Source organism: Buteo buteo, chromosome 4 (assembly GCF_964188355.1).
Source record: "Buteo buteo chromosome 4, bButBut1.hap1.1, whole genome shotgun sequence".
Taxonomy (NCBI): domain Eukaryota; kingdom Metazoa; phylum Chordata; class Aves; order Accipitriformes; family Accipitridae; genus Buteo; species Buteo buteo.
The window spans coordinates 96375-109458 of NC_134174.1; the positions used below are offsets into that span (position 1 = coordinate 96375).

At 41.6% G+C, this 13084-nt stretch overlaps 1 protein-coding gene across 1 annotated transcript; it reads left to right on the top strand.

The window, feature by feature from the left end:
- Positions 1–1496: 1496 nt before the first annotated feature.
- Positions 1497–7697, top strand: LOC142030499 (guanylyl cyclase-activating protein 1-like). The gene is made up of 4 exons (XM_075026735.1): positions 1497–1805; positions 4412–4561; positions 6282–6372; positions 7426–7697. The coding sequence occupies exons 1-4, from the start codon at positions 1608–1610 to the stop codon at positions 7551–7553; spliced, it is 567 nt and encodes a 188-aa protein (XP_074882836.1). The 5' UTR covers positions 1497–1607; the 3' UTR covers positions 7554–7697.
- The last annotated feature ends 5387 nt before the right edge of the window (positions 7698–13084 follow it).

Below are 13084 nucleotides of genomic sequence, written 5' to 3' on the forward strand. Positions count from 1 at the left end.
GTACACTGTGGGTCCCTTCAGTAACTGTGATGAGGCTCTCAGGATCCTTGCTTTGTCTTACTCTGTCTCCTGCACAGAGAAACACACACAAACAAGTGGGTCTCCCTCAACCCCACAACTTACAGTCTCTCCAGCAGTTGGGCTGGACCCCTGGTCCTTCCGATAGTCAACTCCTCCAGTTCTCTCACCAACAGAGACATACACACACCTGGTTCCCAAACCACGTAACCTATTTCCTGGTTAGTCTGGCTCAATAGTCACTAGTGATCATATACTGACATACACACTTTCACTCGCTCCAGTTGCTAGCACCCAAGACATGCGGGACCATGTGATCCATGGTCTGACACCAGTTGCTGGCACTTAGATCCTCACCGATTCCAGTTGCTGACACCAAATACATGCAGGCTCCTGTGACCCATGGTCCCCACTCCAGTTGTGGGCACTTAAATCCCCTTGCATACACATGCACACAGAACAGAGCTGCACAGCCAGAAGAAGAATTAGAAGTGTTAGAAGACAGGAAAGACTGTGGTGATTGGGCATGGCTAGACACTCATACTGACCAGCAATCATTTTAGATGCAGCCAGCCCCTTGTATCCCCTTTCTCTCCATTTTCCCATGCTTGTCATCCCTAAACCACCTAGACCCATCCCTTTCCCCACCTTTGGTTCCTCCCCTAAACATCCCATTATAAGTCTTGTGCAACCCCCAATTGCTCTTTCCCTGCACCCCACAATGTTTTCCCCAGGCAGTAACCCCACTCAGTCTGGAGGGTACTTTGACAACCTCTCCCATTGACTCATTGTGATGGGTGTCACCTCCAGGCCCACGGGGCTGATGGCTCCCCTATGACAGCCTTAGAAGGAGCTGGGACGGGGGCTTCATTTCTTTTACTGGGTTATTTGGGTTCCCCAGCCTGTGGTTGTCTCTTTTTGCTCCTTCCTGTTTGTGCAGATGAGCCTTTTATGGGTTGATTGCACTTCTGTGGTGGTTCTGGGATTAGCCAGGTCAGGGGATTATTTGGGTTCCCCCATCTGCCTTGTGTGTGTGGAGATTAGCTTTTTCCCACATAACCTAACATTTATGATGGGCTACTTCTGTAACACTTTCTGGTTCTATACGCTAAGTTATCCAACATTTGTATTTGAGAAAACAGGCTCTCAAATCCAGTTAGAAGAGCAGGCCTTTACTTCACCTCAAATACCACATCTTGTAGCCTTTTCCTCTTATCTTCATGTATAATTATATCAAGGGTAAAAATAGGGTAGTGTTCTAGGGTATACCAAAATGGTATAGCTCCTAATGCCAGTGTCTGATTAACCTTCTCACCCTTTCTGATTTGGCTCCTGAAATAGTGGTGATTTGCTAGATTATTTTGCACCTCCTTTCCATTCTAAGAAGACTGTTTGTATCATTGAAACTTTCAGGTTTGTAAATCAGCCTCTAAGCAGATTAACATCTATAATTGGCTTCTGGAAAGTTAGATCCCTCACTTAACTGACAGTAATGTCAAACGTGGACAGGAGCAGACAGGCAGTGCTGTGAAAGCAACAGGAGGAAGAAGATCATTCCTATAGCATCATTCTTCTGACCACACATACGCATGGGGAACAATAGCAGCTCCACAGTGGATGATCTGCAGGCTATCGAGATCCACCACTGGTACAAAAAGTTCATGACGGAGTGTCCTTCTGGACAGCTGACAGAGTATGAATTTAAACAGTTCTTTGGGCTTCGAGGGCTGGATCCAGAGGCCAGTGAGTACATTGAGCAGATGTTCCGCACGTTTGATATGAACAAGGTGAGTTCTCTGGCAAGGAAATTAACTGCCTTATACTGCTTAAAAGTGAACCAGCTCCTGCACTTTTAGAGTCCTTGGTTTTCTCTTACAAACATTGGTGTTGAAAGCTGCTGAGGGACACTAATGTAAAGGAGCTAAATGCAAGGAGCAAATGAATGTGCATAGATAATGACATAGATAACATAACCATAGGTAATAACACCTTATTATCTAACTACCTTGTGCAAGTTCATCTTTGAATTTTCAGAATTCCTTATTGTGTATTAATTGGCTTGGCCTTGTTTGATTAGCAAAATACTAATGAAAGGATTTCATTCCTATTCTTACATGTTCTTATTCTTATTATTAAAAAATATATCTGTATTATATAGTAGACACTACAGGAATCAAACACAATAGAAATCATTATAGCATTCACAGAGGAAGTAATTTCCAGGTATTTGGCAGCTGAAATAAATACTGCATGGGCAGATGATCTATGTGGCTCTCCTCAGTTCTAGGAGGTATAGCATATGGCAGTAGCTAGCAGGTAGGTAGTATTCCTCACTGTGACAGGCAATCAGTGGCTGTTTCTAAGGTAGGAAACAGTAGCCCCCATAATTCCTTTAAGCTTGCAATGCCCCTCACTTTTGCCTGTTTTTTATCCATATAAAATTAAGCCTATGCTTGCGGGTCTGTAATCTCAATGATAGAGAAATTTGGTTTTATGGCAGCCTGGGAAAATTCAGCTTTGCTCTCTGCTCCAAGGTTCTGAAATGACTGGAGCAAATGTCTGTGAGTTAGGGAGGAACTAGTCACAGATACATGTGAAACAGGTAGGAAATCACGGCGTCAGTTTTGAAGAAGGAAAACCTAGGGACTGAGCAAAGAACATTGGTTTGGACAATATTTGAGAAGGCATAAGGAGTTAAGGAATGATAAGAAATATTACAAAATTCTTGAAGGTAAAAGAGGAGCAGCTAGGCTCCATTAGGGTAGCTGAGGTCTTGTGGTGGAGGTAATGACTGGAAATGACCGCAAATCTCAAAGAATATCCTTTCTCATTCTGAAGTTCTCTGGACCCAGGATGAGGATAGTGATGAGAAGCAGTTTTATAAACTAAACCAACACATTTACAGTTCTTGCACCAGTCTTTGCCTTTACCTCTGTCATTTCTTGGGATGTTTAAGGACTTTAAAATTTGTTCAAGGATGTTACGCACTCCCAAGTTCTCCTGTGAGCCCCATGTTATGCAGTAAACAGTGTTTTAAGAAGACTCTCAAAATCAAATTTGGTCATACAAAGATAAAAAGCTATCTTCTAAATAAAGTGATAGTCATCTCAAGGGGAATGAAGTAAGAGTGTGGCAGCTAGTGGAGTTGGACCTACATCAGTTAATCTTAGCCTGTTAGTAGTTAGCCACTTAATCTAAGATCCTTTTATAAACAAAGGCAAGGAACAAGAGCACCCAGAGGAAGAAGCACCCTGTAGTAATACAGACACTGATGATGAATGGAATCATCTGCCCTCTGGACCTTCAGATTCTGAGAACTCTGCTGAGGACAGAGAAAAAATTTTCAATAGAGTTATTTTATAAATTGCAATCATGCCCTCCTTCCCACCTTTAGAGCTGGTTATCTTCGTTTTCTGTGACTTTGCTCAATGAAGTTATGAAAAACTCACATAAGGGGAGTACTACAATGATCCTGAATGAATATTTTAAAATGTTGTGATCCTTGCTGTAAAACAGTAGTGCTATGCTAGTCCACCTACATTTGCCTTTTACATATATTTATCATCCATTCCAGAAAGGCATCTGACTTTGTTTAAATACCTCAATAAATGAAAGTTTCATGTTTTTTGCTCTGTAATTTGTTGAAGTAGTTATTCAGAATCTTTGACAGAGATACACACTTTATTTGTTGTTTCTTTTTAACTACTTCAAATTTTAGTCAGTGTTAAATCTAGGGATTATGAACCTTTACTGTCTGGCATTTCTCTTGCAGAGGAACCAAGAGCTTTTTGAGTTTCTTTGTAGATTCAAGAAATGGAGTGTTTGAAAACCTAAATACAGAACAATTTTTCCAGCTGTCAAATCATGTTTTACGTATTTAAAAAAAAAAAAAATCTTCAGTCACTTTTTTTTGTCAGAGAATGGAGAAGAGATCTACAGCTTACTGAAATAGCAGTAGTTTCCCACAAAGACAAAGCAGACTAGTACAGAAAACCCAAGGTAGAATTACCTTCCACTTATCTTGCAGCTAGGGCTCTGGATCAATTTTCTCTCCCAGCAGGCCATAGGCAGTCAGCTCTGGTGGACAGAGAGGGGTCCATTCATCCTGGCCATGAGGAGTGACAGTTTCCATCTCTGCAGGTGGTGAGCACAGAATAGCCTAGACATGTAATAGATCATAACTTCAGGAATCCAGGTATTTAGGAGATCTTGAAGGTGGCCAGAGAAATAGTGTGCGTGTACACTAAAGCTTTTTCCTAAGTCCAAGTCTCCGTGCCATTTGTTTTTCTTTCTCTTTTAGCTGTGAATCTAAAGAGCAATAAGATAAAACAGCTCCAGAGCTGTAACTCCCTCAGTTTGTTCCTGTCACAATTTGTTTTTTGTTTTCCCACAGGATGGATATATTGACTTCATGGAGTATGTGGCTGCCCTCAGCCTTGTTCTCCGTGGGAAGATGGAGCAGAAATTGCGGTGGTATTTCAAGCTCTATGATGTAGATGGCAATGGCTGCATTGATCGACATGAATTGCTCAACATCATTAAGGTGAGTCTCCAGGGGTCTGTGTTCTTTCTTCTTTCCTTAAAGACAAATGCACCACACAAGTAAGACTTTCACTATTCCCCATATGGATGATCATGGATGAGACCTTCTTTAACAGTATTCTTTCTTTTAGCAGAATTCCTCACGATCTCATGGTCCAGTAAGCAGACTTGACAGAATCTCCTTTACCACCACAGCATATGTAACAGCATAGCTAACTCCATAAAATTGTTTTAGCTGCCTAGGACCTAAATTGCACTTTCCAAGATTTCAGACTCCATGACTGTCAGTTGCAGTCTCTGCAATGTGTCCTTCCTATGTCCTTTTCCCCAAGTGAATAGTAGTTGGAGAGTTAGTCCAGTTTGCTTTCTAGAACCAGCTCCTAAACATCAATGTAATAAAACATTTCTGACTCTAGCAAATAGTTTGAAGAAGAATGACTGTCAATAGAAAAGATTGTATGCAAATAGCTATTATGGAAGGTGTTGGAATTGCAGGCATAAACATGATCTTATGAATAGCTCAGAATGAATTATGCTGGAAGTTCAGATTATTCTGTAAAGACTGGGAAACTAGAAAAATGCAGGAAAGATTCAATGATCCTAAATAATTTAAATTTCTGAATAAGAAAAGTCAGAAAATGCATTTGATAAAGATTTGAAGCCTGAGCTGTCCACAAATAAAACCACTAATAAGATGTTAATAATGCATTCTCACCTGGGTATGAATCTTAGTGCTGGGTATTGAAGAGACCAAACCATATCAGTAACTGTAATAATATACAGCTTCCTACCAATAACTAGTACTAGAAATACTCAGACATCACAGTGAAGCAACAGATAGTAATTGTTTAACACAGAGTTCTTGAGAAACAAGTCTTGTGGGTGATAATTGATGGCAACCAATTTACTGCCCTTTGAATTTTGTGGATGTAGTTCAGTGTCTTTCTTGGCAGCCTTAGGAAGTTGCTGAGGTGATACTTAGTTTTAGTAAAATGGCATTTGAAAAAGAATGAAGAAACTTACCAAATATCAGGAGGTAAAAACTAGAAAGTGAATAGTCTTACAGTCAATATAAAGGCTCTGGAATCACATATTTTATGGACATCCTTAAACAAAGGAAACAATTAGGCATGGAAAGAAAAGAGAACCCTGCACTATATGGTTATGAATAAAATGAATTGTAGTAAACAGTGGTGAATAATGCTTAAACTTTCTCAAGCTGAAAAATAATTTCCACTGAGCTTTAGGGACAAGCAGGATATACAGGAAGCAGTATATAAATGGAAATAGGGAGAGCAAGAATAGAAATAAATGACCATAACATATAGGAAAGGAATTTCATAATGTCAAATGCCAAGGGTGTTTGACAGTGTTTATTGGGCTTGGTGGACCATAGGGTAATAGAAAGTGGATCAGTTAAGTGGATCCTTATTCTGCCATTTCTGCAGTGCTTAACCTCCACCTAAGCAGAATTAGGATGATCATCTGAGTTTCACTGCTCATTCTGTGCTCCAAACCCATGCTCCCTTCACAGCCTTCAGTGCCAGCTGTAGGGCCTGATGATTTCTGCTGTGTTTTCCTATTGATGTTGGTTCGTTTGTATGGGGAAGGTACCAGGCATGATTGTCTTGTTCTGAATCTACACTGACAGGCTGCAGTGGAATCAGTCTATTGTTTTGGGATCCATTAGGCAGCTTCCTATTCTTGTTCTTCTCTTCTAGGCTATTCGAGCTATTAATGGTGGTGACCATGAAACTAGTGCAGAAGAGTTCACCAACCGAGTTTTCAACAAAATTGATGTAAATGGAGATGGTAAGATTCCTGTCTTAGTCATCCAACTCAGGTGGTCTCTGTGCTACAGAGAGATATCCATGTCTTCCTTTCTTGATTGAACTTTATGCCTCTTCATTTTATATTTGCTTGTTAGATGAATTCTCATCCAGTAATGCATTCTCTGTGAATTTTGCTAAGGCATTTTTCTCCTTGCATCATACGTAATCAATATGACAGGATTTGTTCCCTGTACTAAGTCTCACCTGTGTTCTGTCCACGACTTTGGGGGTGGGTGGGGGTGGGGGGGTGGAATGGGGGGGAGGAGTTTGCCTTTTAGTATCTTGCTGTGTAGCTTATGTCAGTTAGAAGTGGGAAATATTAACAGATGGCCCCAGGTGCTCCTAAATATTTCAGCAGCAGGGAAAGGAAGAACTGGAATTTAATGTTGAAGTTCTGAATTTCTTCACTGTGCCTGCTACAGGCGGTACAGCAAGCACATGAAATGCTATGGACCAGGAAGTCAAAAGCTGGTCAACGCCACTGTAGTCACTGTATGTCCCTGACAGATATTTGTTTCTTTGCTACCTCATGTGCTCATTACCTTCTGATGTGCCCTTTTGTTATTCCAGAAGAACTCTGCCAAGCTGCTTCCCTGCACAAGGACTTTTTGGCCTAGCACAGAAAACCTATTTCTGCCTGTCACATCTTCCTTCTGTCACTTCTTTTAAACATGAAAACCAGCAAGTATGGGGCAGATTAGGACTATGACAAATTAGGACAAAAAGGAGGCGGCTAATCCAGCCTTATTTATAGGAATCTATGATCGCACTCCTTAGCTATGCACTTCCTCTATTCTTTCCTATGTACCTTTCCCCTTGTGTGGGGAAAAAAAAAAAAAGAAAAAAGAAAGCTGGAGTTGCCTGGATATCAGGGAAGTTTCATATAAGCTTAAAAAGACTCTCTGAGGCCTCTTGGTGCTTTAGAACAGTGCATGTGTAGTAAGTGGTCTCTAAAGTTAGATTACTGTACTCCTTTTCTTGTTTAAATGTGGATTTGCATGATTCTGATGCCTTCTGTCTGTGTCTGACACAGGTGAACTTTCTCTGGATGAATTTGTGGAGGGAGCAAGGAAAGACAAGGAGTTCATGGAGGTGATGATGAAAAGCTTGGACCTGTCACACATTGTGGCCATGATCAACAACCGTCGGCATAGTGTATAAGTCAAGCTAGGAGAAGACACTGTGCCAATAGACTGAACGGTGTACACACACCAGAAAGGAGAGACAGCATTTTTTAAAACAAACAGAATTGCCATAAACACACATATGGTAGTAGGAACAGAAAGACACTGCTATATTTGTGTATCTGAGTGCATGTTTCTGTACAAATATTGAAGCTCAGCCACATACATGCAAGGCAGGTTCAGAAAAACTGGATCTGGGTGGCAGTATTTGACTTGAGTTCCTAAAATTTAAAGGCCAGGTTTCAGGGCACAAATTTCCTCCTTATTCTGTATCCCAGATTGTCACTTTGCAATGGACTAAAAGTAACGCTAAGTTTGTGAAGAGCAGGAGCAGAACTGGATGATGGAGTGTGGAAAATTTCTGACATGTACAAAAGAAGAGCTTTAAACTGTTATCAATGTAGAGAAGTATCAAAAGAATGTAACTTCCACTGTTCTTGTCATGGTGTTAGATCATAAACACCAGCATGTTTTTCCATACTAGATGTGCTTGGATTTGGTAGTCTCTACAGAAGTAGCTTTATTCATAAGATCTCAAGAACTGAAAGAAAAATCAGTCTTTAAGGCCAATAGTGGCAAATCTGTTCCCAGCTGCACTGTCAGTAATGCTGCTGTTTGCAGCTTTCTGTGATCAAAGAACTCTTTATCAAACAAGTCAACAGTTTAGAAGCAGCTTCTGTAACTAGAGAAAATATGCTGCTCAGTTTCCCAAAGCAGAATTACCTGAGAGATCAAATCCTTTTTACACTCATTGTCCTACCACTCTCCTCTCATACAATGGAATAAATGAAGTATGTGAAGATGATCCTAATGTTGTTTCTTCACACATCCTTTATGGGTCTTTCTTTTTATTCGTGGGGAGAAGATCTAAGAAGCAAAAGAAACAACTCAGCAAGGTGACTTGTGAATTCTGCTGTTCATGTGAATACTGGAGTGTAGTTGATACTCCAGATCAGTGCTGCTACAAATGACTCTGTATATGATGTACATGATGGGAAGAGTGATGTAGCACAGATAGAAACTGAGCAAACTGTGTCTTGTTCACTAATGTTAGGTAAGGTCACAATCAGAAGCTCCTTTGAATCTGGAGAGAACCGGAAGGTAAGAAGAATGCAGGAAAAGTTCAGCAGAGTGCCTATGCCATAGTTGGGCATGTTTTCCCTGTGCAGGAGGAAGAACTTGCAGATCTGTAACAAGAATACTTAAGAGTGGACTTAACCTTGCTTATATTTAAGCTTCTGTGATGTGCGTATGTATACCGAACAAAGCGTCTAGGCGTTCATCTAAGTCGAGGGAGATTTAGTCAGTATTGTCACTGGATCTTGAGAGAGTGAGTGATCACGTTTAGAGCAGGCACCAACATTTTGCCAGGCGGGCTCATACTTCAGGTCCCATTGGCATGTACACATTCTGCAGTCTTAGAGCTTCTGAGAAGAGTCACAACCTGGGTATTGGCAAACATTGCTCAGTTCTCCAGAGGATTATAGTGTGAGTATATGCTGTTGGACTCTGCTGTTGCTTTGGTCTGAGGAAGGCAGAGGGTTTTTTTCAAGACTCTGTTGAACCTGTCCTGTACCTGTTACAAGTCCTCAGTCTCCTGCTGTTTCGTTGATCAGTTACTTGTAAAACTGCATTTTCATTACCATCTGACATACATCACCCCACCCCACCCCCCTTTTTAGTTCTTAGGGAAGTAAAGAATTTTTGTAAGTGCAGCTGATGTATTAAATCACCAAGAAGTTGTAGCTGCCAGCAGTGTTGCAGCAAGCTGCTATACACACTGTACAGAATCTTCTTGAGGTACATAAAGGAGAAGAGCATGTACACAGTACATTCTCAATAATAATCCTGAATATTTGTAAGCGGAGTTTAATTTTTAATTTTGTTTTAATAGATGTTACAGAAAACTGATTCCTCCTTAGTTGTCATTGCTGATGATGCTGGGACATTTCCTAGCTAAGATGCAGTTATGACATTTGTAATAAACAAAAAAAACGCATCATGCTATCACTACACTAAGTTGCAGATGTGTGTTCTCTTCTTAATGTTCCTGTTCTTCTGTTACTGAATGACTTCACTGGTTTTTGGCTCTGCAGCCAGAGTGTTCTTTGAGAGACCGACCTGGCAGTATATGTGCCTTTGTCAGAATCTATGGGAAGGAGACTGGGGAGTGGGAAAGGAAATCTCTGTAAAGATATAATTGTTTTCTGACCTACTTGGCTTTCTTTGTACAGTTAAGATTTAAAAAATGTACAATAAACATATCTTGGAACTGTTCTCTTTGATAGAAGAATAGAAGAATTGAGAGGATAGAATCTAGAGCTAGGATTTGGATTCAGCACGTTAGGGTTTTCAAATACCTCCAAGGATGGGAACTCTACAACTTCTCTGGGTTAGGGTGAGGGTTTGGAGTTAGGGGTTTAGGATTAGGGAATATGGTTAGGATGGTAAGTGTTGAAGTTATCATTTGGAATTGGGTCAAGGGTTAGGGTTCAGGCTGGGGTTAGAATTAGGGCTTTAGGTTTGGACTTGGTTATTTACTGTAAGGGTGATAAAACAAGGTCCTGAGCAAGCTGCTCTAGGTGACCCTGCTTTGAGGTGGGGATTTTGGATTAGACAATCGCTAGAGGTCCTTTCCAACCTTCAGCTTTCTACGATTCTGTGACTCAGGTATATGTGGCACATGTGGTGGAGCCTGTATATCACGGGTGAGGACTTCAGGATGTTGCTGCAGTAGAGCACAGCTGCAGAGGACACGTGGGTACACGAGCAGCAGGTCAGTTCTCTCCTTCCTCCCAGCATGGCCACAATTCAGACCATACTCAGGGGCTCTACTGCTATTCAGTATTTCCCTTTTTGCATTTGATCTATCCTTTTTTCAGTAGCTGGTGTCCAACTCTTTCCAGGACTGCGGAGAAGTAAAATGCCGATTTCAATAAAGACAAGATTTGTCTCATTAGATCCAACTGCATGAACCACTTGTCTTTCTTATAAAGATGAATCTTACTTTACAGTGCTAAATAGAAGGAAGTTGTAAGATGCCAAAGAATACATGGCTTTGGTCTTATACCAGGCCTGTTGTTTTCACATTGTGAAGACAAGGACCTAGTAAAGACAGAGGTGCCTGACAAAGAAGCCATAGAATAAAATCACAGGCAAAACAGTAGTATGTTCAGGGAAGACTGCATGCCAAAGAGATTCAATCCATCTCAGTACTGAAAGTACCAAGGTATTAACAAAGTGCAGTCTTAGATTGTGAGGGTAGCAACCATGTCCTCAATAAGCCTTTCTCCAGTGCCAATCATCAGTTAAACTGCCAGAATTGCACCAAATTGTGGATTGGACATATCCATGTGTCTTCCACGCAGGAATAGGCAACTATCTCACCAATCCATACATTCTTCAAACCTGTCAGTAAAATAACAGAAAAATGATGAAATCCAGAGGAAATAGCTAAGAAACCAAGTAATTATGTGCTGAAGTGAGATGATGTCAGGTATCAGAAGGCTGGGGTGGTAATAGATGTCCAATTGCTGACACAGAGAGGAAGTCAAGTGGTGCTGGGAGATGTGCAAGTCTCTACAGTGTGTTCTCAGTCCCTTTCTTCATCATTCCTATTGTTCAGTTGCCTTTTGACCACTCCTGACTGCTTTACTGAAAACACGTCAGATAGAAGTGCATCTTGCAGAGGGACCAGAGCCCACAAGGGCATATGAAAACTGTCAAATAAACATGAAATAAAGTTGACAGAATTCAGTTCTCCTTCCATATGTGGACCTACAAACATCATTACTCTGATCAGAAAGCTAAAGGAGGAATACAACAGCTCCATTAATTTTGAACAAAACCAGCAGCAGAATGGGTTCATTCCCTTCTAACTGCAGAAAAGGGGTCCCTTTGCCAGGGATAAGAATTCCAAGACATTAGGAACTTTTTTCAAAGAAAAGGCTTCCTATAAAAACTAGAGACTAACCGTGGTGCAAGGTGGCAACTACCAGGTATCTTTCCACACTGAATGCTTCATGTGTGTTCTGGCACATGCCTCTAGGAAAATAAATTCTTATTTATACACTTTTAACAGGGTCTGTTAAAGCAACTCACCACTGGACCCAAGCCCCCACGTGCAGCATTTCATGTAAAGAGACAACAGATACTAGGTGATACTGCACTGTAATTTACATGGGTGGCACTCTGACATAACACAAGTTGTGACTGCAGGCTCAAGACTACTTGGAAAACACTATGCAGAGAAAAACAGATGGGAGGATGATCTGCAAGCAGTTCTGTGCTCACTGCATTTTTTCAGTCTCTGTCCTGGTGTTGTACTCTGCCAGTGGTGAGTTTGGGTTCTGTCAGCAGGTGAGAATCCCTGCAGCAAGTATGCCTGCTGCAGTGTACCAGGATGCCAGGCTTTGAGCTAGCCCAGCTACCTTTATGCTTAGCACAGGATGAAAGTCAGAGTTGGAATGACTTTTCATAGAATCACAGAATGGTTAGGGTTGGAAGGGACCTTTAAAGATTTAGTCCACCACCCCACCCCACCTCCCCACCATACGCAGAGATATCTTTCACCAGATCAGGTTGCTCAAAGGCCCGTCCAACCTGACTTTGAACACTTTCATGGATAGGGCATCCACTACTTCTTTGGGCAACCTGTTCCAGTGTCTCACTACCCTCAGCATAAAACAGTTCTTCCATATGTCCAATCTAAACCTGCCCTCTTTCAGTTTAAATCTGTTGCCCCTTGTCCTGTCACTACAGGCCTTAGTAAAAAGTCTTACTCTGTCTTTCTTATAAGCCTCTTTTATATATTCTGGCTGATGTAGTTGTCAAGCCACTCTCCATACATAATACTTGAAAAGTCATGGCAGTCAGGTGAAGATCCTGGTGACTGGAAAAAGGGAAGCATTACACTCTTTTTTAAGAAGGGTAGAAAGGAGGACCCTGGGAACTACTGACCTGTCAGCCTCATCTCTATGCCTGGGAAGATCATAGAACAGATCCTCCTAGGAGCTTTGCTAAGACACATGGAAGACAGGGAGGTGATTTGAGACAGCCAGCATGGCCTCACCAAGGGTAAGTCCTGTCTGACCAACCTAGTGGCCTTCTGTGATGGAGTGACATCAGTTGACAAGGGAAGAGCTACAGATGTCATCTATCTGGACTTCTACAAGGCCTTTGGCATGGTCCCCCACAAGGTCCTTCTCTCTAAATTGGAGAGATATGGATTTGATAGATGGACTGTTCAGTGGATAAGGAATTGGTTGGATGGTCACATCTAGAGAGTAGTGGTCAATGGCTCAATGTCTGGATGGAGATCAGTGATGAGTTGTGTCCCTCAGGGGTCCACAGTGGGACCAGTACTATTTAGTATCTTCATCTGACATAGACAGTGGGATCAAGCCCACCCTCAGCAAGTCTGCAGGTGGCACCAAACTGAGTGGTGCAGCTGACACACCTGTGGGACAGGATGCCCTCCAGAGTGACCTGGACAAACTCAAGAAGCAG

Excerpts from the sequence above, each read along its gene's own strand:
- LOC142030499 (XM_075026735.1), top strand. The coding sequence starts at position 1,608 with ATGGGGAACAATAGCAGCTCCACAGTGGATGATCTGCAGGCTATCGAG. Across the intron at positions 4,562-6,281 it reads AATTGCTCAACATCATTAAG|GCTATTCGAGCTATTAATGG; the intron begins GTGAGTCTCCAG and ends CTTCTCTTCTAG. Across the intron at positions 6,373-7,425 it reads AATTGATGTAAATGGAGATG|GTGAACTTTCTCTGGATGAA; the intron begins GTAAGATTCCTG and ends TGTCTGACACAG.